The sequence below is a fragment of the Pagrus pagrus genome (assembly GCF_965226575.1).
Source record: "Pagrus pagrus genome assembly, chromosome: 9".
NCBI lineage: Eukaryota > Metazoa > Chordata > Actinopteri > Spariformes > Sparidae > Pagrus > Pagrus pagrus.
In genome coordinates, this window is record NC_140193.1 from 30,901,299 (window position 1) to 30,927,752 (window position 26,454).

General features: G+C 40.9%; 1 protein-coding gene across 10 annotated transcripts in view; it reads right to left on the minus strand.

Annotated features, from left to right (window-relative positions):
• Window positions 1–26,454, minus strand: part of dgkh (diacylglycerol kinase, eta) — a 66,205-nt gene that overhangs the window by 18,361 nt on the left and 21,390 nt on the right. For 8 of the 10 annotated variants that reach the window (XM_084361901.1, XM_084361905.1, XM_084361904.1 and 5 more), the window contains 16 exons: window positions 20,578–20,682; window positions 18,360–18,492; window positions 14,006–14,112; window positions 12,631–12,756; window positions 11,457–11,559; window positions 8,389–8,551; window positions 8,121–8,229; window positions 7,493–7,714; window positions 7,068–7,159; window positions 6,126–6,225; window positions 5,685–5,970; window positions 5,174–5,305; window positions 1,949–2,083; window positions 1,595–1,712; window positions 1,294–1,404; window positions 352–448 (listed from right to left, as the gene is read on the minus strand). In XM_084361901.1, coding sequence (XP_084218027.1) covers window positions 352–448; window positions 1,294–1,404; window positions 1,595–1,712; window positions 1,949–2,083; window positions 5,174–5,305; window positions 5,685–5,970; window positions 6,126–6,225; window positions 7,068–7,159; window positions 7,493–7,714; window positions 8,121–8,229; window positions 8,389–8,551; window positions 11,457–11,559; window positions 12,631–12,756; window positions 14,006–14,112; window positions 18,360–18,492; window positions 20,578–20,682 — 2,139 coding nt within the window. Of the gene's footprint in view, window positions 1–351; window positions 449–1,293; window positions 1,405–1,594; window positions 1,713–1,948; window positions 2,084–5,173; window positions 5,306–5,684; window positions 5,971–6,125; window positions 6,226–7,067; window positions 7,160–7,492; window positions 7,715–8,120; window positions 8,230–8,388; window positions 8,552–11,456; window positions 11,560–12,630; window positions 12,757–14,005; window positions 14,113–18,359; window positions 18,493–20,577; window positions 20,683–25,898; window positions 25,984–26,214; window positions 26,423–26,454 lie in introns of those variants that run through there. The other 2 variants (XM_084361907.1, XM_084361906.1) reach the window with 2 other exon arrangements.

A 26,454-nucleotide genomic window follows, 5' to 3' on the forward strand; every position in this document is an offset into this window, starting at 1 on the left:
GTGTTGTTGTAAATGTTCTTATCTGGGGTGAATGGATGGGGATGGATGGACTTTATTTTTGTTTTGTCTTGTGTGGGTTTATGTGGGTTAACTATGAAATAATAATAAAATATACTGTGAGAGGTTGATGACATCAATAATATGACTCCCATTCCTGATTTGTTCAATAGATTCAAGATTGTTGAGAGGTGGTGAGTCACATCCTTATCTAAATCACTCCCCACTGTTTGCTGATTGGTCTGGCTATCAGCTGCCTGGGTCTACATATTTCCAGTAGATGATTGCTTTTGGAGTAAAGCAAGGTGCAATGGGGCTGTGCATGGGCATGACCTCTGCTGCTCTGTTTCTCACCTCTAGCTGGACCTTCTGCTCCAGGTTCTTGTAGGTTCTCTGCAGAAGCTCTTTTGTGCCCAACACACCATACCACATCATGTTCTTGGTACGACTCCTGTGCAGGAGAAGCAGAGAGTGACATTACATTTCTGGTGAAGAAGGAAAGGGTTGTGGAATTAACTGAGAAGAGCTTAAAATGTTGTTGTCTCAGCACTGACTGGAAAAGAATGGTTGTTTGACACGACAGAAAGATGGAAGAAGTGCAGCTATAGACTAAGTAATATGCTCTATGCATTATAAGCATTTATAGTGGATTATAGCCTACAGTGATTATATTTCTTTTAAATGGACACTGTCGTTTTGGAGAAGAAATTAGATCTCTGAGGTAATAATACAAATTCAGAAATATTTATATTTCCATAAGTGAATAAACAAGTTGTTCTCAGAGAAAAATAAGGTCCCAGAACACTGTTTGAAGCTGGAAAGATGGCAGGGTCTGCCACATGTAAACAAGTAAAACAGTATATTTTGTGTTGTCCTTGATGGTCAATTTGTTTATTCAGTTTATTCAGTCATGGAAACAAAGAGAGTTTGTTTATTTAATTTGTTTAGGCATAAAATATCAGTCAATGAAGATCTTTCTCTACTGATTAAAATGTCTTCCCCAAAACTACAGAGTGCTCCTTTAAAGAGTGAGGACTTGCAAAAATGAGCAATGTCAGCTTGACTAATCATTACCTGTTGAATGTAAGAATGAATATGAACATCAGCCTACTGAAAGTCAGTGACTTGGGAGCTTGGACACTTCCATCACACGACATGCTTTGTAAATACAAATGGAGGCAATGGAGCAGCTTTCACTGATAAAATAACAACAACATTCCCCTGATGGCTGACTGAATGAAAATATCTGTTGCTTGTGGCTGAGAGATGCCTGGGTGAACGTGAAATGTGTCTCACCTGCATTTCTCTGGATGCTCCTCTCGCTTGTTGTTGAACTCCAGGGAGATCTTGGCATCCAGGCCGATGCCAAAATAGTTGTTCATCACACACTTCTCCATGTAGCCCTCTCTGAGTGGATAAACAGCCACACATCAAACAAACAGTTAAACTCACAAATAAATAATCACAAATGATACATCAAGGAAAAATAGAGGGCCAGATATGGATGCAGATTTGCACATGGATGGAGAGAGAAGGATGAGAAAACACAGTAGAACTTGACAATGGGAGGAGGCGAACTGAGAGTGACAGCTCTTACAGTGAGTCGAGGTCGGGGTCAATGAAGGGTGTGGCACCGAAGGGGTCGATGTTAGCCAGCAGCATCTTGCTAATGATGGAGCTGCCAGCGATAGAGGCAGCCAAACCCGCCCGCAAGCCTGCACGTGCGCGCACACACACACACACACACACACACACACACACACACACACACACACACACACACACACACACACACACACACACACACACACAGACATCTGTCACATGTGCTGAAGTTGAAATGTCCAAGTGATCCTGTTCTTGTTTGTTTAGTTAAGGTCAGGTGAAGGAATAAAACTTGTATGCATGTTTTGAAATATACAGTATAATGACTTGTCTTCTGTGTGTTTACCAGGACAGATGATGCGTGTGTTGAGTACAGGGAGGTTCTCCTTGCTGGTGGTGAAGGGGGTGATGGTGAAGGAGCCACAGGACTGGGTGCTGCGGCTCACCCTCCTCTCCGTTGGAGAACAGGGACTCTTAGCAGCTGCACACACAGAAAGAATGGTCATGGTTTTGTTCCACTCAAATTTTAGCTACATATTCCTGGCATATGCAATGATGGGAAGACAATGGCATCACTTTTTAATGTGATTCCACCTTCTCATTCCACCAGAGGGCATGACAAAACTCACTGCAGCTGTCATGAACGAGTCGGGTTGTGATCCAGGGAGGAAGACAAACAAATGTCTTCAACACACACTCTTATTTATACACAGCTGATACACACCATTGATTAAGATTACACTGAAGAGTAGGACTTCAGAATGAAAGCACGGAAATATGAAAGTATATATGCATTAAGTTATGTTAATTTAGGAAAAAAATATTTGAAGTTAGATATACAGGTACATCCCCCAGTTATGACATTATGAGAATAAAGTGTCCAATGTACTAGAGCTGCAATGATTAGTCAATTATTTCCTTAGTCTGTTGAAAGAAAATGATTTGCCAACTATTTTGATAATCGATAATCTTTTCTTTGTCATTCATGACAATAAATAAATAAATAAATAAATAAAGAGTCTTTGGGTATTGGACTGTTTGAAGACATCACCTTTGGCTCTGGGAAATTGTAACAAGCATTTTTCACATTTTTTTAGACTAAATGATTAATCGATTAATCGTGAAAATAATCAGGAGATCGAATGATAATGCAAATAACTGTTGGTTGCAGCCCTACAACGTGTCTAAAACCACCGCAGCTCTTAATATTAGTCAGTTTATATTTGTGAAGATCATGCTTTTACTCTGAAGGATTCGTCGGGTGCCTTTTGTTGTTTTGAAATAGACATTGGATTTATCAGCCATATCAAAATCATGAGGATTTAACATGTATTCTGGCTGACTGCTAATCTGCGTGCTCAGTAAGGTAATGTTACACAGCCCTGAGCAAGTACAGCTTCATGCTGCCTCTCTTCTTTTTAGCTTTCAGTAGTTATGCATTTTTCCATGTCAACGCACAATGACTGCTTCTGAACACTGCGTGTTTGCCACATAGCAACTTTGCACACACTGACATCACGTGAATCCTCTATGGGCATACAAATACGTGCAGGATTTTCAGACATTTACTGATGGATCTGAACAAACCACAAGAAACTATCCCTTCTGTTCACATCCTCTGGTCGCTCAGTGTGTTTATTTAATTTGTGTCCAGGTCAGGAAGAAGTAAGGAGGCATTATGAGGAAACAAGGAGAGGATACAAAGCAGAGGGTTTGACTGATACCTCCTAGTCTTCCACCGGCTGGAAAATGTGTGGAAGGAAGGAAGCAGCCTCATGATAAACAGGAAGAACTTCTGCCCCTAAGACAATAACACATCCTGTGGCCAATGCGCGCACACTCACCGAGGCACACTAGACATTTACACAGAGTGACATGCATGTGTGTCCACATTTCGCACATTCAGACACATATGCAACAGACACACATAGGCTTTATCGCCGCCCAGCCAACACAGTTTGGACAGGTACAATAATGTATTATTCAAGAAGTTGACTGGTGAAGAGACTGAAGATAGAGAGATAATCAGCGTAGTCTGGTGCAAGAGGTGGGATATCACAGGAGAGCACAGTTTCTCCATGCACTTTTACCACTAATCCTTGAGCTTATTTATGACAGGAAACATGATTTGCGTCAGCAGTACTTTTTTCCATTAGCTGTGTGTCTGGTTCTCTGTGGTGCAGGGAGTCCAATATCCACAAGGTGGCAACATTTAAATTCTGTGTGATAAAACTGTTGCATCGATTTACTTCAAAGTAGAATAAACTTCTTTAACATTTTTTCTACAATAACATTATTCTATTATTAAGAGGAGAAGAATACTGGCTTTCATATCTTTGTCTATTCTTATGTTTACCTGACTAATGGGAACACTGGAGCAATGTCTGCTCTCTCAGTTCAAGAAGGGAAGGAATATGTTTTAATCAACTGAGGCCTCAAATACTGATACAGGGTGTCGGCAGGTATTTTCAATCAAATTTAAGACTGATTTTGAGACAAATAATCAATTTCTTATTCAATAATTGCAGGTAAGTATAAAGGTATGTGATATATTTTGTCCCATGCCGAGGTAGGTTTTACGTAGGAATATGGTTATTAGAGTAAATTAAATGTGTTTACATTTTGCAGAAAGGTAATTGCAAGTATAAAGTAAAAAGACAGTGTTAGGTTCAGTGGATGGTTTAAAGACTTCTAACATCAGAAATGGGGACTTTTACGCAGTAGAGCTTTATTCATTTTGACACAAAGAAATTTAAAGATTGATTACTAAATTAGATCAAATTACAATGTATTATAAGAAAAAAAGGATAGATTTATCCTAAAATGAAAACTCAGTCATTATCTACTCACCCCCATGCCCCAGCTAGTTGCTGCTATAAATGCAATGGTGAGTTAGCTAACTGTACTGTCCCATTGTTAATATGCTGTTATCAGCATATAAATGGTTCTTATGTTAAGTCAATGTACTGTGCAGTCGTCTACAGTATATCAACCAATTTGCTAGCGAGCCACGATGGGCTTGACAATGTAACTTGTCCCGGATAAGTAAACGTTGTGTTCAGACAAGTGAATTGATTTAACATGTTCTGTTGCTGAGTGAAACATGTGGGGAAAATGTGTCTAAATGCACATCACATGTTGCATCTGTAATGTCTATAGTCTGATCACACTGCACTTTTCAATGAATAAAACTAGACTAGACTTAAACTGTGAAGGATAAAAATGAATAAAATGTGACCAAAACGAATAAGCATTTTAATCTACAGACTTAGACAAAGACTAAATCTAAAATAGCTGCCAAAATTACCACTGAATTAAAGAAAGTGTCTTTGAAGAGACAGTCACTGAGAACAACACCAGCTGGCAAAGTGGAAGACTTGGAAATCAAACAGGCAAAGCTGGACAACTTAAGTGTTTTGGAAATGGCCCAGGATGGAAATGCATCAGGGCCAAGGAGGTAGAGGGGTTGCCTGCAGGTCACAGATCACAGATTTGCAATGGGACCAGGCCAGACAGGTCAGAGACATGAAACAGGGTTGAAGCAGCAGAAGCAGAACAGTTGTGCACTTACATGGTACTGCTTCCAGTTCCTTGGTATCCTCATCCTTCTCACTGTCTCTGTTCTCCTCCTCGCTGTCCTTTCTGAACTCCAGGGGAGAGGGCAGCTCGGTCTCCTCTGTATGGGCGTTCTGCTCATCAACCACTAAAGATGAAACACGGAGGGATAAAGACAGAGCATTATGCATTTCATGCCACAATGTATGTACAATACGCTTCTACCAGTTTCTGTTTCTGTGTGTTGCATTTCCTAAATAGTGATGTTGTGATAAAATAAAATACAGTGATATAGTGTCCAATGACATAGCAACTGAGATCATTATAAGGCAGATAATCGTCTGGATTAACAAAAGCAATATTGCTTTTAAGTGCTGATTTCTGCCTTAGCAAAAACCTGCTCTTAAACAATCTCCAAACACGATTTCAAAACATATGCTTGTCTGAAATGAGCAGTTTCCTTCACAGAAAACATTGTGTAGACTGGATTTAGGTGGGTTTTCCCTCCATAACTCAGTATGTGTTACCTCTCACAGCCTGTTCTATGATCTGTCGCACAGCTTTCTTCAGACTGTTGGCCCTGAGCATAAGCTGCTCCCTGCTTTTGAACAGCTGGTGTCCTTTCTCCGTCTCCTCCTCCTCCAGCTTCTCCTTCAGCTCTGTCAGGCTCTCCTCGCTGGCCTCCTCCTCTTCCTCCTCCTCCTGCTCCTCCTCTACAATAGGAGGAGTGGAGTGGGGGTGTTGAGGTAGAGCCTGGCACTCTGTGTTGAGGGTCTGGAGGAGGGAGTCCAGTTTCTCATTCAGGATGGCACACTGTGGGCACAGAGGAGAGGAGACAAACAAAGGCTAGACAGAGTGCTGTGGCAGCAGTCAGAGCATGGCAAAAATAGCAGAAATTTAATATACAGGGAGTCGACTCTCAGCACAGGCAGATGATGGATGTTAACTGCATTGTTTTTGAGGCTTACTTTGAGAGACATCGTGTCACACTCGTCAGCGTTCTCTGCACTTTTTTCATAGGCTTTCCCCACTTTGGCAACAAAATCCTTTACCGTTTCGCACAGGATCCTAAGAAACAGGAAGAAGACTTCAGTGTTTCTTGAATTATATGACAAAGAAAAGACAAGGTTAATCAGAGCTCTTGCTGCTTTTGTAAAGAAGAGGCAGATGGTCCAAACATTTTTCAAATTGGCCTTTTTTTGTACAGTCCTTTCTCATCTTCAACTCTGCAATTTCATTATTTATCTTATTGTGTTTTAATAACTATATCAGTATTAATTGTTTACAAGACAACTTATAGCACAGTATCACCTTTAAGAATTCCAACACCATGGCTTTACCTACAAGTGATGATAATTACAATAACTAGAGCTGGAGAAGGCAATTTCTGTAGAAACTGCAGTGTGAATGCTGGGTGTTGAATATCTGATGTGAAAACTGCACTGATGGCTTTAAATTCGAATGATACTAAACATGTATGAAGGATTCCAAACATTCCAACTTTTGTTGAAAAGCCGACACTAAACTTTGTTTGAAGTAGCAGCCGAAGGAGTATGAATAGTTGTAAAACTAGGGTGCGTTTGAAGGATGCAAAATACTGTATGTGTTAAGTTGGGAGCCAAACTGCATGACTTGAATAACAGCTTTCAGCATTTAAACCAATAGTAATAATAAGAAGGAGAAGAAGAAAAAGAAGAAGAATTATTTGTATAGCACATTTAAAAACAGCATTATGAATGGAATATTAAGTAAGACTGAACTAAAATAAAGTACACACAAAAATTTGAGTATTGTGTATTTGTGATAGAACAATGTCAGTGATAAAAATTGTTTGTTTGTTTGTTTGCCACTGTTGTAGTTGGTTATTTTCTGTTGATTTTAGTCAGACGGTCTGATGTCATGCTGCTTACTTGGCAGAGGAGATGACCACAGAGTGCTGCTCAGAGTTAAGGATCTTAGTGAGGTGAGCAGCTACTGAGTCTTCATAAGCTGAAATGTGAAACTGGAGAAAGAACACACAGAAAAAATGTTAAGAGTATGCATGAAATGTGTTAGTGTTTAGAAAACAAGAGAAAACACTACAGTTGAAAGCACATTGCTCTCATCAGTACTTGAAACCTGCATCAGTTTATTATAATATATAGTATAGTATACTATATACGAGACAGGTTGTGTGCCCTTAAACTAAGTTGAATTTGAATTAAAAATGTCTATTTCCTATTTCCTGCATGTGCTCAACTACCTCCTGCTCACGTCTGTCTGTCTGTCTGGAAGCCCTGCTGGGTTTGATTGTGTCTACTGATGTGTGTGAATATCTGTCAACTCCTGTGAGTACCTGGCAGTTGTCAGCTCCCTCAGGCGTGGTGGGGCAGCTGTGTTTGGGTGGGATCTTAATCTCGTAGGTCATGATGCTCCAGCGGTCCAGCATCTTGGTGCTGGCTCTCTCCAACTTCTCCAGGATCTGAGGCAGCTGGGTGTCGTCGTCACACGATGGGCCCCAGCCCAGCACGCGTGCCAGATCATTGCCCGTGCCTAAGGGCAACACCCCCAGCTGGCACTGAAACGCATGCAGAGGGTTTACTTGGCATCAGGGAATGCATGCCTGCTGCACTCAAAATGAGGTCTGTGTGTGTGTGTGTGTGTGTGTGTGTGTGTGTGTGTGCATGCATGCCTGACTGTGTAGAATGAGTGTATGTCTCTATGTAAGCTGGCCAGGAGCAAAGGCAAAAAGCTCAACTGGCACATTGACCAAGGACACGTTTTCAGTTTCTATCTACTTGTGGCTTACTCTATTCTGGCAATTTTTGCATTCATTAGCAGGATTATCTACCTAATATGTTTATGACAGAAAGCATGTGCAGTTAATTCAATACAGGATAATACAAAAAATAACAATCCTACTGGTAATATTTAAGGCTTAGCTCAATGCTGTTTTTGTTGACATCACAATTTCATTACAGTACCTGTTTGTGAAGATTTAGTTTGTCAATCTCTGAGAGGACCCAGCCCACACTCCCATCCCCTCCACACACCAGGATCCGGAAGTTGTCAAACTTCTGAAACAGGCGCAGACTGACAAAAATACACACATGCTTACAGTATTCATTATTCTGTAGGGTTAGATTACAACTACAGTAAATAATGCAGTACATGCATATATTTATGAATGTTTTATGTGTCTGCATCCATACACATAAGAATTTCAGGCACTATGTCAGTTTGTGTCCTCACCCAAGGTGAGGCCCACCGTTGACCAGGTCAAAGACTTGAGCCGGATTGAGGAGCTGCTTAAAGCGTCGTAGGAATTTCACTCCCTGGTTGTCGCCACTTTTGGAGTTGACAAAGACCAGGAGGGGACTAGCACATGATGGGGGACAGGTGGCCTTCCAGAAGCCTGAGGAGAAATGGCAACAGAAAGAGAGAAAGTGAGTGTCTGTTGAATGCTCTGAGCACTACAAACTAAATTTCATCAATGAATTAAACCAAACTCTTGTGTGTTTGTGAAGTCAGATTATGTTCGAGATAACAGATCAATACATATAAAAGCACCACCATCTGGCCAATCAAATCTCTGGGAAAAGGCATAGTCATTCATAGAAAATCCCATGAAGCTCGGTGAGAGGTGTACTCTTGTGTAAGATGGCCACCCTCCTATCTTCATTTCATTTTTGTCGTGTTGGCTGCAAGCAACATCAAAGCAATTTTATTGTGCATGTTTATACTGATGTTATCTTACAACTGAGACTGAAACACTAATACCTTGTATTTGTTATGATTCATTTTTTATTACCCCCCAAGTCCGGTTGACACAACGGGCTGTGCAGCTGAAAGAATAAGGCTAAAACTGTCAACAATACACACCATGAGAATACATGTCAAGCACACATGAATTTACATTAATTGACGCATTCACACTGTCAGTGAAGTTTTGTAAGCTGCATTTGGCAGCTACAACTGTGTGTTTTAAAACTTGATTAATCTGTTTTAATTCTTCTTCTATTTGTCTAATAATTTGCTCTTCATCTATAAAATATTCCACTCTGCTGTCAGTGGACCAGTTTGTGATTGATCGTTTGTTGCAAACAGCTCTGCTTTTATGTGAATGTGCTCATGGCTAGATGTGGAAACCCTGGGTTGACTTATCAAGTTGAAACCCAGCTTCGCGTGACTGCTTAGCATGATTGTGATTGTTAGGGTCAGTGAAGTCAGCTAACAGAAACATATTCTGGGTATGTGGAACTCGCTTCACCGTACAGGCCTCTGGTCACCATGGCGGAGAGGAAACCGTGTGGGTCAGGTCTGTTTGGATGTTGCACATTGTCCTCCTAGATCACATACTTCACACATGTTTACAATCTATCTTTGTAATCCTGATTGTCCATATTGGAATGTTACTATGTTGTCTATTGCATGTCTGACGGTGGGTATTGTCTGTCAGATTTTGAAGCCCATGATTTGTGATTTGTGATACGTATAATAAAACTGAGTCTTGACTAGCTTGAATTCATGCATTAACACTTGCTAACCGGTATCCAGGGCACATCTTAAGCTAGATGCAGAAAGTCGTGTGAAACGACTCCGTCAACGTTAAACAACCTCACCGGAGTCTCAGTGTGTGCGTGAAACTGAGCGGAATAATTCATGGGAGAACAGCACATGCCAGAAACACGTGTTTTGCTTCGTAGTAGAGCACAAACACACACTCATAAACACACATATACACACACACATATATACTAATCTGTGGGAGGTAATGCAACAAGAGGTTTCTGTGCTTATAGCCTAATCTGTACACCACCACTGTGTTGACAGCTTCATGCATATTAGGGCTTCCCGCATTTGTGTGTGTGTGTCTGCTGTCTACTCCTGGCACTCCCTCTTTTCCTGTCCCTCACTTGCATCCTCCTTCACTTCTTCCTTCTGCTCTTTAATCTCTCAGTCAACCCTCTTCATTTTTTTCCTCTTCGTATGTCTCTCTCTCTCTCTCTCTCTCTCTCTCTCTGATCTTGTCAGTAAAGGATGGATTGAGGGAGGGTGAATGGAGGAGAAGGAGGAGGAGGGGAGGGGAGGGGGAGTCACAAAGCACCAGCACGTGTTACAGTCCGCCCCTCAGCCAATTATAACCAAACTCCTGGAACGTGATGAGATGCAGAGAGAGAGAGAGAGAGAGAGAGAGAGAGAGAGAGAGAGAGAGAGGGGGGGGGGGGGGAGGAGAGGGGTAGAAATAGGTCTTTTTTTATTTTACCCTTCTTGTTTTTCTTTTTGTCTTCTCCTCCTCCCTTTATGTGGATCCCCCATCCTCCCTTTCTCTGCCTCTCTTTTATCCATCTACCAATTAGCCGATGCCAGTTTCGGGTGTTTGACAGACTCAGTGGTCTGTGTGTACCCAATATGTGTCTGTACGTATGTGTGTGTGTGCACGAGACCCAGCCATTGGATTCTGCAACAGTAATCCAATCACACATGCTTATCTGTGTCTGTCTCACAGGTGCTGATCTCCATCTACAATGGGTTTAATGTGGGCTCTGGCAAACACACACATGCACGCACACACGCACGTACACATACACACACACAGGCAGTCGTCATCAGATATGAACAAAAAAACCCAGACACTATGTGAAACGGAGAGCTGAAGTGAGCCTCAGCTTGCTTTGAAGCCATTTGCAGAGCTCTTCTGTGATGTCTGTGTGCTTGTGCTTTTACGAGATGTGACCATGTGTGTCCATTTTCACAGTAAGTTAGGAAAGATTCCAATTATAATTCTTCTCACACACACATCTTGTCTCTATTTTAAGCCTTCTGAAAGGTGTGTGTCTGTCACCTACGGCTATTTTTAACCTGAATTAACTGGAACACTTTTATGACCAGCACGAAGCTCATAAGAAAGAATGGATTTGATGCTGAGACCTGTTGACCAAAGTGGAAATAATGACATTGTCTTTTTCTTTCTGTTTTCTGGCCCATGCTCTAGCAGTTTACAAGAGAAGTGGGTGGAGGGAAGTGGTGTGTGTGTGTGTGTGTGTGTGTGTGTGTGTGTGTGTGTGTGTGTCTGTGCGTGTGCATTATTGTGTGTATCAACACGCTCCCTCTCCTCCCTCCTGCCACCATCCCTCCATGTGACAGAGCAGAAGGTCAAAGTTTAGAGAGACATCATCCCACCAAACATAACCTCATTTGTTCATCACTGACATGTAACAATTGCTCATAGGTGCCGTTTGGCATCAACCTCTGACCGTTTGAGTGAGTCAGCGTGATTGCATTGTATGTGTGTGTGTGTCCATGTGTGTGGTGCCTACCATCTGAGTCAATGCTGTTGAGCGCCGTAGGGGGGATGATGGAGACTTTGCACTGACCTAGAGGACACTTGCGGGGGTACAGGTCCATACAGGCTGTGTGCACCTTGAAAAACAACAGAATACAACGTAAACGTTTGTGGACGATTCAATCTTTTCTCTCATATAGCTGTACAGCTTCAATTTCCCTTTGGTTATGGTGTTTTTAAAAAAAAACAAAACACTGATCATCACTGCTTCATTGCCATTGATGGTGACCTGAAGGTGATGGCGTGTCTGTTCAGCCTACCCTCTATAATCTAGGTGTTTTAATGGGTCAGGCCTTGAGTCCTGACCAACATGTAAATTACTTGGTTTGCTCCTGTTTCTACCAGCTGAGGAATATTGCTAAACTCAGGCCCATTCTGACAAGAGCTCAGCTGGAGATGATTGTGTTTTATTTCCTCGCATCTTGATTACTGTAACTCTCTCTTCACCTGTCTTAGCAAGACTTCCATAAACCAATTGAAAGTGGTCTAAAGTGCTGCTGCTAAACTTCTGTTGTCAAGCTTCTGACCAAGCCTGCCAAAAGGTCTCATGTTATACCAATCTTAAGTCTTTACACTGGCTGCCCATCAAATTCAGAATCCAATTCAAGATCTTTGTAATCACATTTAGAGCCTTGCATGGTCAGGAACCTGCCTGCATTCAAGAGCTCCCGCAGCCACATTTTCACCCGTGTCTGTTCGTTGGTTTGTCAGCAGAATTACACCATAACTACTGAATGGATTACCACAAAACTTGGATGGAGGATGGGTCTTGGCCCAGAGTAGACCCAATTAACTTTAAGTGTGGCTCTGCATAAAGGGACGGATGCTGGAATATTTCTCACTGGCTTTAACATTGTGATATAGGGCGTTTTTCTACATTTTCATTCCTTTCTCAGGGAATAATGGATGAATGAAGAATGGAATCCGATTGAGGAAATAAGTTGTTGGGAAGGCTGCTGGTGTAGACCTGTACCATCTATTCATTTATTGCTGCTTGTCCGGTCACTCACCTATCCCTTTCTCTCAAAGCCAGAGCTGACTGATCAGCTTTTTCTATAGTGTGAAACCTATTAATAATGCCAATGTAATTCAACAGGTGCAAGCAGTTATAAGCATTTATAATTATCCATATGTGACAGAAGTCTTACCATAGCTTTGCACCAGAGGCAGCGCCAGTCCTGCAGTCTCAGTACGCTGCCACACGTCTTATCACACACGGCACACTTGGCACTGACCGGCAGGTTACCTTCCAACCACTGGTGAGGCATGGCGATCTGTAGTTCGAAAACAAGCACAGTTTAAGAATTGGGAAATACTTTACGTTGTCTACTTTTATAATTTCTTCTCACTTTTATTGATTGCCAAATCTCTTCTTCTTATGGACAACCCATACAAGTCAGTGTATCAGGATATTTCTAAGAATTTTCTTTTTTCTTTCCTTCATGAAAAGTCTGCATTCATTTTAATCATCACAGATAACAGAGATGGCAAATTCCCAAAGGTATAGTAACCTAGTCAAGTCAAGGCAACTTTATTCCTACTGCTCAATATGGCACATCACACATTTGCTTCAGGGAGCTTTACAAGCCCCTTAAATGTAGTCTGATTAATTGCTTCAGCTGATTAATCCTTGATAGGATGTTTTACAATTATTGGTATCGGTGGAACTGGGCTCTGATAGTGTCCGATGGCTCAGAGTGTTGGGTGTGTTGGGATCCGATACAACAAGTACAAAAGTTGCATTTCTGGAGATAATACCACAATGCTCTGTTTTCTCCATCTATCATATTAGGCTTCTCAACTGGAATAACTGACTTTTGGTGTGATATTTTTCCCTCGGATGACCAATAACAATAAGAATAAGAATAATTTAATCTCTATAGCACTATTCTAAAAACAATGTTGACAAAGTGCTTTAAATGCAGAAAAGCAGCAACATACATATTCAGGCCAACAAGGAAAGATACAAAAAACAGATCAAAGCTTTAAATACAACTGTGTGTTGAACAATTTTAAAATATGAATTAAAGGAAATACAGAAAACTGCCAAAACAGCAATGCATAGGTAGTAATTCACATACATAAAGATATGTATTTGTGGGCCACAGGTGAAAAACAAACACCTGATATATTGTAATTTAAAGATACAAAATGGAACCAGGATCCCAAGTTTCTTTAATTGGCTGACATCTTGCACAAACTGTAACTCTGGCCTTTGGAAAGAAAAATAATTTAAAGAGCATTTTTACCTCGTACAAAATAAAACAAACATTTTTTAAAAAACAAACTTTTACAGCTGGAAACATTTGGTGGGCAAAATTCAATCTAATGACAGGCCAACTTCGGCCTGCTGACCCCACTTTGAACAGCCCTGGGCTCTGGACTTTTTCCTGCTCCAAAGTATCGTTATTACAGAATATGTCAACCTCTAATTTACAGCATGCAAAAACCTAATGCATTACAAACATGAATGCCTTTCAATTAAGAATGAATGAATGAATAAAAGTTGAGACACAAACTTACCCCATCCTCATCCTCAATAATATCCTTCCCTATGGAAGCCAGGGTTGTCCATTTACAGTTGTTAGTGGCTCTGACAGCACAGCGTTTATGGGCTTTGAATTTGCACACTGAAAAAAGCAGTCAACACACATATCAGTCTGATGATTATTTGCACCTTTAACAGCAGTTAATCAGAAGAGAAAGATCTTCACTGACTGATTGTTTTATTCTATCTAAACAAACTAAATAATCAAACTCTCTTTGTTTCCATGACTGAATAAACTGAATAAACAAACTGACCTTAAAGGACAACACAGTTTATACTGTTTTACTTTGTTTATATGTGGTGGACCCTGCCACCTTTCTAGCTTCAAACAGTGTTCTGGGCCCTTATTTTCTTCTCAGAACAGCTTGTTCATTCACTTGTGGAAAAAAATTATATTTCTGAGTTTGTATTATTACCTCATTAATATTGTAAATATTAACACTCTGAGTTTTAATTTCATCTCCAAAACTACACAGTGCCCCTTTAAAGAATACAACTTAAAAAATTGTGTGAAAGTAAATAGCAATGATAAAATCGTGATGATAAATACATTTCTAATGGTGTGATGGGAGTGACTGAGAAAATGTAACAAGTCAATTTATAAAGGTTTTTTTTTCTTTTTCTGAAACACTGGACACTGATACATGACTCAGAAACAGACACACAAAGTACAGTGTTCTAATGGTTCAGGCCCTAATGAGATGTCAGTGGACGTAATTGCTAACCTCCCTAAGCCTGTTCTGCACTTAGATATCTGACAGACAGAAGCAAAGCGTGAGGAATTAGCTCCACTCAATCCATTTATCTGTAACCAGCACCAGGAAGTCTAAGAAAGACCTAAACCACGAACAAGCCGATCCAGCTCCATAGTCAAAGCTACCTGCTGTATGGTTTGGATTACTGTGTTAAAACCAGTAATGTACAGCCTCTGGTGCTCATAATGTACTATATGTGTGTGTTTCTGTAGTACTGGTCAGTCACTTTGCTCTCTGCAAAGGTGACCAGGTGAAAGGAAACGCCTGTTACATGTGATCAGTCCACCTTTAATCCTCAGCAGCTCATCTCAGTGCCTAAACACATTAGCAGAGCGAGCAAATAAGGTCTAAGCAGACCACATGGTCAGTACTGAATGTTTTTCCTTCCACTCATTCATCAACACCACTCAGCATCCTTTATAACAACTGACTGAACCTGTGGTGGTAGTTTTGACCTCATTCCAGTTTACAATAAAGTTGAGTAGATCAGAAAAAGTATTCACACATTTCTAAAATTTTGAATGGAATCTGAAAAATGTAACAAGATTTTCTTATCTACAAATATATTTAAGTTTGCAAAAATGTTCTGCTTCCAGATAACAAAGAGCAACTTATGACAGAATTGCTGCCTAGTTAACCGTCCATACGCCAGTCTTGTGGAGTTACTACCCCCAATTACAGTTTTTTATAGGAACACTTATAGAAACATTAATATTGTCTTATTCACACTTGACCTAACACAGCCTCTGAAGTTCATCAACACGCATGTATTCTTTTGGTTTAATCCGGACAAAAACTCAAGTGTAGAAACGATAAATTGTGGGATTACAGGTGGTAATGGGCCGACTATTTCTTGGCTAGTTGCACTGACTTACTGAACTATATAACCCTCGCAAAACCATAACCTGTTTTTGTTAATTTTGTTCTTTGTACAGAATAAACAAAGGAGCTACCTAATGTTAATTTAGAGCGCTTTAGAGGTGCTTGTAGGGAGGTTTTACTGCAGTCCGACCAATGTATCGGATATATATGTAATGATATTCGCCTATTACAGATATATTGCATCGGTGTATATGCTGCACAATGTGATTTTTTTAACTGTAAAATCCTGTTAAATATCCTACCTCCATTACATATGTATGTGTTAATAACAACATATATGAGGCATCAGTATAGTGTTATGTAATAATATTGGCTGATATATCTGAATGTTTTTATGGCCTAATGTTGGTATCTGCATTAGCGCCAAAAATTGAGTATCTATCTGTCTTTTTTCACCTTGGACCTGGACACAGCATGGCATCTTTGCTTCCAGTCTCAACGCAAAGCTAAGCTAACCGTCTCCAGTTTCTTTTTAAAACAGATATGAGAGTGGTACCTTTCTTTTCATCTGTCAACATAAAAGCAGATACTTCCAAAAATGCTTAACTATTCCTTCAAAATGGCTGAAGTAACAGTAAGTGTTTATTTTCACCAAAGATATTCAGATATAAACAGAGATCGTGTACATCAGTTTCTAAAACTTTAACGCCCGTCCTGTCATATTCAAGCTAAGGCTCACACAATAGGTATGAGAAGCTAGCCACGGTAATAGCAGGAGAAGCAGTTACACAAATCTGAATCAGAAAAATGTCATGTCAATATAGCATGAATGTTTCCTGTAAGGATCGGCAGATGGAGAGAGCTCTCGCCACTTTTTCCATTAAGGATGAGACATTTTACTTGTAGTCACCACACCCTTGCTCATACACACACACACACACACACACACACACATACACACACACACACACACACACACACACACTTTAGTCAGTAGACAGTCTACACAGCTATACAAACTAAGTCAAAGTCATATCCGGGAGCAACAATTGATATTTCAATCTAGCTTACCGCTAAAAGCTGTTAGAGAGCATTAGCAGAACATTAAGAGAATTCAGAGGACATGATACCACTGCCTGTTAATGGCCAGGGTACCCTGAGCATTCACAAACCAAACTGGAAGAAAACACTGTGTGTGTAGGCCTATGTGTGTTTGTGTGAGGGTGAAATAGAGACAGAAAGGCAGAAGAGTTTGTGTATGTTTGTGGCGAGGTAGCACAAATCAATCCCCAGCGACCATCCTGCGCAGGAAATCGAAGGGAAATTTAAGCTGCGCTGATTGCTGTGAAACTGTTTGGCTGGCTGCTCTCGACTTTTAATAGAGACACTCTCTTCTGTCTGTTTTTTCTCTCCCTCTTTCTCACATACTTTTTTCCCTTGTCATGGCCAGTCATCCCCTTATCACTGCCTCTTATTCGCTGGTACTCTGAGTCAGACATCAGTAGGCTCCTATTGGACTGTACCAAATAACTTCTGTACTCAATATGGACCTACAGCTTAATCTGAGTGCTGTATAATAATATTAAATGTGAAAAAAATAAACATTTAAAAAGTTTGTCATAATATTATGATTATTGCCCTGAATGAAACCCTGCAAACACAATTGCATCTGCCTATTGTTTGCTAAAGGTTTGTATATGTGTGTAGCAACTAGTTCATGTGATCTCTTGTTATCTAAACCTATTTAGATGCTGCTGTAATGACCTGGTCTGTTATCTCTCCATGTCTTTTATTTTGCCTTCTGCTCTGGATATTAGAGGGTCCCATTGTAGAGAATAATAAGCATGGAGAGGCTCTTACTGGCCTCACACGTACACACTGAACCGGGCACACATGTACTGTATGCACATGCATGCACGGACGGATGAACACGCTCACAGGGGAACATTCGCAAAATTAGAGCGAGAGAATATGCAGATGGTGCTCATTAAGGTCTGCTGCCTGTCACTGACATCCTATACCAGCTAAACCAAAGCAGAAAATAGTGTCTGCCTCCCATGTCGACCCCCTTCCCCTTAACACCTCACTCCACTGTTCTTTCACAGATAAGGTGAGAAGATGTAGCGTCATTCACAGGAGCCATTAATAGTTTTTTTCCCTGTCGTGGGTACATGGAGAGACGTGGAATGCTAAAATAATATTCAAATAGCTTGAGTCAATGCTTATCTAACACACAGCATGACATAAAAGCATATGGATACAGACTGACATATATTCCTAAGTCTGTGCAGTGCTAATGGAAGTTCACCACTAAGTTTATCACTCCCTCGACTTCAAGCTTCCAGTTTGATGGTCATCCCACTCAACAACCCAAAGCGTTTGACGCTGGTATTAACAATCTGCTCCACTTGGACAGACAGGCAAGAATTTTCTCACTTCAATGACTCACAAGTCCTTAAACAACATAGTCATATACCTTCCCATAGTACATATAGAGCTGCCAACTCCCAGGCTTGCTGTACCAAATGACTGGCTGCAATGCTACAGTATGTCTGTTGTTTAAACAGAGAGTAGGAGGTCCATCTCTGAGTCAGTAATGAGGTAGGGAAATGAGTGAGAGTTGCTTCAAAAGGCCATGGATGGAAAGGGTGTTATGTAAGAAAACACAGTCTGCATACTTGTCCAAAAACAAATTAGCAACTTGGCATTCCTATGTTTGACAGAATGTGTAGTGTTGTTGTGTGCTACCTACCTTCACAGGAGAGGCCGTGTGACGTGACCCCGGACAAGCTATCTTTACAGACGTTGCAAAAGGTGGGCCGTGCATGGGAGCAGGCGTACCAGTTGTGCATCCCTGAGAAATGTTCCACATTAAACTGTGCTGTCTGACAAAGGAGAGGTTAAAACAGGTTGGCAGCACTGGGATGATTGTCACAGAAAAGCAAGAATAAAATATAACATTTGACATATGAATGACTTACTTCAACCGAAAGTTTCATTCTATTTACAAGGAGCTCAGTTGTTTCAAGTTGTAATTTGTAAGAAATGGCCAGAATTCAAAGGTAACTGCTCACTTTACTAGACTTGTTACTCTTTGCTTTAGCGATCTTTGGCTATAGCAACTAGCTCCCGTTAGCAAGCAGCTCAGTTAGCCAGGGCTTATTGGACTGCCTCCACACTACCTCGGATGATGTGAGGGGTCACAACCAACCTCGACTGCCTCTCAGTGAACAAGGCTGGACACCAGGCTGGGACTTAACACAGACTGATCTGAGATCTACAGATGCCAGTTTCAAGACAGTGAATACAGCACTGAGGTGATCTACAGCGGCTCCGACCATGACTATGACACCATGGATGAGAAGTCTTTGACGTAACGTCAACACTGTTGTTCTTCACGCTCTGTTGATAATGTTAGGTCATTTTTGAGTGTTTTATGCTAAAATTCTGGCCATATCCTACAAATCGCTCCTTTAACATGAAAAATAAAAATATACAGAAAAGATCATGCAAAACATTTGTCCACCTGTTTCCAGCAGTAGACTCTAACCAACACCTTTTGATATTAAGTTAATTGATTCCTTGTGTATTAGCTTGCCATGATAACAATTCTCTTTCCCCCCTGAGGTCAGGTTTTCCTGCTCTAAAGGAGTCTCATGAGGACGCCTAGGTAACTGCCTGGCACAAGGGAAGAAGACAGCCGGACAAACATCAGGACTCTACTAGCTGACGGTCATTAGTGTGCTCTGCTTTATAAAAGAGACACCTGGTCAGGAAAATGAGATGCTTCTGTACACATTAGTGTATGGAGGGAGCCCACTGTGGAGCAAAAGCTAATGTGAGTACTGTACACGTGTGGGCGTTGCGTCTGCAGCAGTTGGCGTAGCCCTGGATACAGTTTGTGTTTCATAAGTACAATTGTAACAGGTGCTAATGAAATTGGGATGCTCAGAGTCTTACAGTGCTAAATCCGAGAACGCAGTAATTAAAAATGTTGTTGTGTTGACATCTTGGCAGGGGCACACCATTGGCACATGTGTACCCAATGGTGTGTGAGTTCTGGGGGAGCTGCTGCATTGCAGTGCAGTAAAGAGGTGAGGGATGGGGTCTTATATAAGATTTCCCTCCCAAATCAAAGCCATTAAAATGCAGTACTGCTTTCTTCCTGCGTTCTCCTTCTCCCTGCGCTGGCCGCAACCCATCACTGTCAACACAGAGCCCAGATTTATACTCTTTGTGCATCTTTCGCTGACAGCGGAATATTATAAACAGGTACCGACGTTTTGATGAAAAAAATGGTGACAGTTGTACTGTTGGCCAGTTTTCTACATTTTCCCAGAAACACTGTTTTGGATAATAAAGAGGAGCATTAAACCGAGTGTTGTTATAAGACACTGGACAGCGGACACAATCACTCCCTGTTTATCGGTGAGTCATAAGGGGTAAAAGACTCGGGCTGCTGCGGAATCAGACAAGTGCTTTGTGACAGCCAACATGTCTTTTCTTGTGTGCGTGAGTATCAATGTACACAACACCTAGTTTTAACACAGGTTACACTGTATGTGTGTGTGTGTGTGTGTGTCTTCTCTACTGTATCTCTAACTGTAGAGTTGGGCACCTGTGACTGCACATGTTCATCCATGTGTGTGCTTGTGTGTTGCAAACTTGTTCATTTCTGTTGTGTTGCCACACAACATGCAACTCTTATTCCCATTTCACTTTACACACCTATCTGGGCTCGTCACTAATCTGTGTATACTTTTTCTGTAATAACCAAAACACACTCACAGGATACATTCACTTATCAGAACATCCTCAGGTAGGAATATTCATAACAACATCGCTCCACAACAGGACACGCCTGAACACAGATCTACTGTTCCTGCAGCGCTATCTCTTAACACGCTCTCCTCGATCTCTTCAAACTCATATGGATCTGTCTAGATGTTGATTTGGAAAGGGATTCTTACCTCGTAGTGCTCTCTGGATTGGACGGACTTCAGCGAACTGATCCAGTCCTCCATCTCTTTCCTGTTCTCGGCACAGAGGATGAGCCTGCGGAACGGAGTGATCACCTGGAGGGAGAGTGAGTGAGTGAGACCGATACTGTAGCGAAAAAGAAAGAGAGAAATGTTTTTGGTGTTTTCCTCCTCAGCCTGCGGTGCCACTGAGAAAAGAGAGAGTGGTCCGCTCTGTCTTTAAGGGAGGAGAAGGATGAGAAGCCCCCTCCCTCTTTCTTTCTTTCTCACTCTCTCTCTCTCTCTTTCTCATTAACTCTAGCTCACTCATCCTCTAACACCTTCTAGTTAGTCTTTTCCTTCGCTCAAGCATTTTTTCCTCTCAGCCCTCTCTTTCTCTCGCTCTTAGCTCTTCATGTTGCTTTGAGGCAGATATATGCTGACAGGCGAAGCGCCTCAGTAAAGGCTAAGAGCTTCTCTCCCCCACTGCCTCCCCCTCTCTTGTCCTCTCTCTGTGTGTGAGTGTGTATGTGTGTTTAAAGGATAGTCTCCCGGTAGATAACCCTACAGACATACAGCACCCTTTCAACACCCCATCACTTATTGATGCTCCCTCATCTCTTCTTTCTCCCCATCTCTGTCTCTCTCACCATGTCCTTATGTTAACGCTATTCACCTCAGAGAGAGAAGTGAGGCACACACACACACACACTACAATATCACACTAATAAATATTCATGTACTAGCAGTAATGCTGATGTTTCTTTCCCTTCTTGAGGAATGCCATTTATGATTAATTATAGTCTTACACAGGTTACCAAACACAGATGTCCCTTTTTAATGTCCTTTGTATTTAAAGAGGACTGACACAGCTTCTTGTTGTTGTATAATTTAAGTGGATTGTCTCATCAGACAACATATCATTACTGCGCTAAAATTGAACAAATCTAACTGATTTTAACACTGTGCAGGATATTTCTGAAACCCACCAAATATGCACTTTTGTCAATGGTGTCAGGCTTTGTGTCACTGCAACTTTTCAATTTTGTGGGACTTTTCTAAACCACTGACGTGGTCAGCTGCAGCCCAGCTAACTCAGATCTGATGCAGGCCTGTTAACCATCCTGGAAGTGTGAAAGCAACAGAGTTCTGAACTTATGTGCAAACTTGTTCGCTTCTGTTGTCATTTTCAGCCTTAACTGTAATGTTTAAAGATATATACAGTAGTAAAACACAGTGGTATGAACTATCCAACATTTCTACTGTGCTTATTCTCCGTACTGTGTTGCTTTGCTAGCACCTTTGATATACCCAATAACCACATCTTGGACTAACTGCTTGTTTAGGGTAAAGTGAAGCTGTCATTTTCTTCAGTCTGGGGCCCAACAGGTAAATTAGGACTCCAACTTTAAGTTAGTGAAAGTGTTGTTATTAATGAGATACGAAACCATCAAACATGAATTTTAGGTGAATTACATGTATATACTTTGAAATAACATCATGAAAAAAATAGAATTAAGTTGTATGTGAAGGGGGTTTTCTACCCAGACATTGTGATTTGGTCTTTAAGTCAGGAAATAATATTGTAATGTTATCAGCTCATCAATAAGATCAGTGATAGAATTTAAGAAAACCTCATGGAGTCATAAAAAATCCTCTTTATTTTTCTTTTTGTGGGGGATTTTTGATAGTTTTGGAAACTTTTTTCAGTGAATAATAAGTTATCTCTCTTTAATATGTACACTGTAAAATCTGACAATGTGACTTTTCTTAAAACAATTGAGGAAACCAATTACCTCAAAATTACCAAGTAAAGTAGATTAATAATTTTAAGTTGTTTAAACTTTTTAGCTTGTACATGTTATATTGAATGGTCTACTTTACCTGGAGTTTTTTTTTAAGTAAAGCCAACTTTAAAATTTTACAGTGTAATTAGTTGGCTGCTTCAATTAGATACACTAGGCTGGACCTGCTGTGGCCTGTTACAGGTACACATAGAAAAATGTATTCAGGCAAAAGGACAAAGGAAACAGAAAGGTACAGGCACTGCTGCTCTGTTGTCTGGTATTGTAGAGCTAAATACTGTAGTTCAATATTCCTTACTGCTGTTATATTACAGAGGACAGACAAAGTCATTACACTGACTGCTTCTCTCTTGCTCACTGTTTCAACTTTCAACTCTACATTTCTAATCAATTCTCCCATATCTTGCATCTCTAATACAAACTGCATGAACGCAAAACATACAGAACCTCAATGTGACCCTAAACATAGACAAAACAACAGTGAGGACAGTGCAGTAGTAGGGTGATGGTAATACATTCCCCCCCTTTTTTACATTATGTACCTATTACAGTACTTTACAAGATGAGGAATCCTTTATTTTTATGAATGCAAATAATAAAAAAACTTTGGAGCGTGATGAATCTCCCATTCTCTGGTCTGTTTATTGTCAGTATCACTTCGTGCTGTACAATTATTTGTGTTTCTTATTCTCTTACAAAGCGCTCATTGATTATTTGACTGACCATTTCAGACCAACTATTCATCGTAATTTGAAGCCATATATTCAGCTGATATAAGGTTCCTTCTATTCTTCAATTACACCCATTTTTGCAATAATTGGATAAATGTATGACTGCGCAATCCACACATCCTGTAGACTAAACACACATCCACTGGTAAAAAAATAAAAATATAAATATATACAGATGACAAATCTACTTTATTAAGAGAGTGTATATAATATTTTTTTTTGTTTTTGTCCTCTTGGCCCTTTCTATCATTTACAGTGTGTCCATTCATGCATTCATGCTTCAAAGTAACATGAAGCAGCAAGATAGTCGTTTTCAGTAGAAACCTGTTACATAAAGGGGCACCAGTGTCAGAGGTGCAAAAAGGCCCAGAGGAAGAAAGTGGTTTGACGACTGCAAGTTGAGAAAACGTGGTAAAACCTGGATGCAGTATCCTACAACACAGAACATAAAAAGTATTTGACTACCCCATCACAAATTCATGCATCTGTATGTGTGAATGCACATACGACTTATCTGAGAGGGCATATACCAAACTGTCCATGGATCGTAATCTTAGATGAAGCAGATCTACAATATTTTAGCAATTCTACTGATCTGTTGGGTGGAGGATGGGTTTCAGCCAAGAATAGACCTCATTTACTTTTGGTGTGGATCTGGATAAAGAATGGATCCAGGAATAGTTTACTCACTTTCTTTAACATTGTGAGATAAGGTGTTTTTCAACATTTTCATTAATTTCCAAATCTAGCGGACATCTATATGTTTTATTTGATATTGGGTTAGGCTTGATTGAATTAAAGGGGACTGTTGGGCTCTACTGAGTGCCTATCTATTTATTTTTTTTGCCATATATTGTTAAATAGTAGCACACTGTGTGTGTTGATGTTATCTAAATGGTTAAAAATGGCATTTTTAATTTCTGCTCGACTTCAACATTGTTGCTATTCTTATCAACCTTTTATTCTTCCACACACAATGGAGATATGGAGGTATGCGCTCAACAGGGTGCCATTGTAGTTTGTGTTTTTTAAATCTTATTTTTTTACTCAATCAAGTTCTTACTATTATAGACCTCGGATCACAATCTGGTTATGTCTGAGTACTGAACAGCACGTCTAAGACAAAAAGACTGAATCAAAATAATCTCATATCTCTGTTTAATATGCTTGTGTGTTCTTATTGTCCTTTCCTTGACATCCATTTATATTTTAAGCTAATTACATAAGCATTCCTCCTCTTTTAAACTCCCAAATTGATGAACCAGAGAGAAAGTTACCTCAGATGCTTGAGTGTGTGTGTTTGCAGTACACATTTACATGTAACTCTCATCAGCCATTTACAATCCTTCCACATGTACAACAAGAGTAAATCTGTTCTACTCCCTCTTTCTTTCTTTCTTTCTTTCTTTTGCTTTTCTCTCCTCAGAGAATTGTATGTTTTTCTCAGCTGTTAATCACAATATAGGTTTTCACCTGGAGCTGCAAGGATTAGTGTGTGTGTGCATGTCCACGTGTGCATTGTTGGTTATGTGCATGCACATGGGCAAATTGATCCCTTTGGACATACATCATCCTGTCTCTCTGCTGGTGTACTGTGTCCATGTGTGTGTGTCTATGTATGTGTGTATCTTGTGTCTGGAACGGGGTAGTGATAAGATTGGTTGCCAGGGGAAACAGAAACGGCTGTTTCCAAAAATGGCTCAAGGCACCCCTCAAGTGTGGAAAACCTCTCTTGATGACTGACCTTCAGAGCTTAATAAATCAAATATTTGTGTGTTTTGGTGTAATGACAAGTTCTATGACAAGGCTCTATGATCAGCATTTATAACTTTGACTGATGAGAACATGTAATCGCAAGCCTCATTAGTTGTTATTGAGGCAACCACCAAGGATGAACCTGTCACTGTTTACACACAGATCCACACAGATCCTGTATCCAATGGGACCTGCAGCACAATAGCAGAGGAGGTGGAACAGAACTGTCACAGCTGCTCACTTCCTCCAACACACATACACATGCTGGCTCAGTTATTGTCTGCAGCTTTGTGTAAACAGTTGATATTAACTACAAAACAAATCAGAGCGCTGATGTACCGCGGATGCAAGTGCACAATTCAATGCCAATCTGAATTTCCTTGAGATTCATTTCATGGATTTAAAGTGGACAGTAATAAGCGAGCCAATCCAATAACAGTGAGTGAGTCAGTGAGAGAGGCGGTGTGTCCCTGCAGAGTCTGTAATGAGTTTAGGGTGTGGGTTGGGCTGAGCGCTCCCTCACGTGGACCTCAAGGTGCTCCCTCTCCGCACTACAGCAACACTGCCTCATTGTGTATTCACACCAAGGAAACAACGGCATCGACAACACAATGCATTCACAAACATACATGTACTCATACATTTTCACAGCTCTGAGCCAATGCATACCCTGTCATGAAAAATGCATGCACACAGACACGTGCCTATCCACATGGAGCACAGTTGTTTCATTTCTAGTTTGTTCACTATATTATTTTCTTAAAACATCTTTTATTCCTACGTAACAATGTATATCTTTAAGTGTGCAATGCACTGGAGAAAAAGAGTGAAAGTGAAATGATTCCCTTCTTTAACTAGTGTTATTTAGTTCTAGCTGGTGGGTCGTTGGTCCCTCCTCTGTGAAAACACAGGCACAAACATTACGCACGCTGAGCAGACATCTGCAGAGCTCCTACATGAATGAACATAAAGCCGCTAAACATCTTAGCACTGGAGCATGAGCCAATCATCTGTTCAAACCATCCAATCAAATAGCACCAACCTGCACAGAGGACGCCAGCAGCATCACTTATCACCAGAGGGACGACCGACACACAGACACACAGATGACAATAGGAGACAGGACAGACAGACACACAGACGGAGACTGGTAATTACACTGAACAGTCAGAGCAGTGCCCTGCAATGCATCCTCTGCAGTGGTCTTTCTCTCTCAGTCGTGATCACACGACCTGTCTGATGAAGCCCGGTCTCCCCCTGTCGGTGTGCGTGACTCTGTCTGCGTTGAGGCATTACAGATTTGCATGTGTGAGAATGTGCTGCATGCAGGTGAGCTCTCATTCAGCACGACACATTACCTTTAGTTTGACGTTTCACTGCTCAGCCACGTCTGTCCTGCCTTCGTTTCCTCTCCACTCTCCCTCTTTTCCTCCACATCCATCTTTCCTCTCCCGCTTCTCAATGCTTACTCGTACCTCGACCTCACTCTACCCTTCTCTCTCTTTCTCTTTTCCCCGGGAGAATGTGAGCGAGGGAGTGCAGTTTGCTCCGTTGTGACATCACTCCAGGATTTCCTCTACCGCACTACCTTGCTGTGT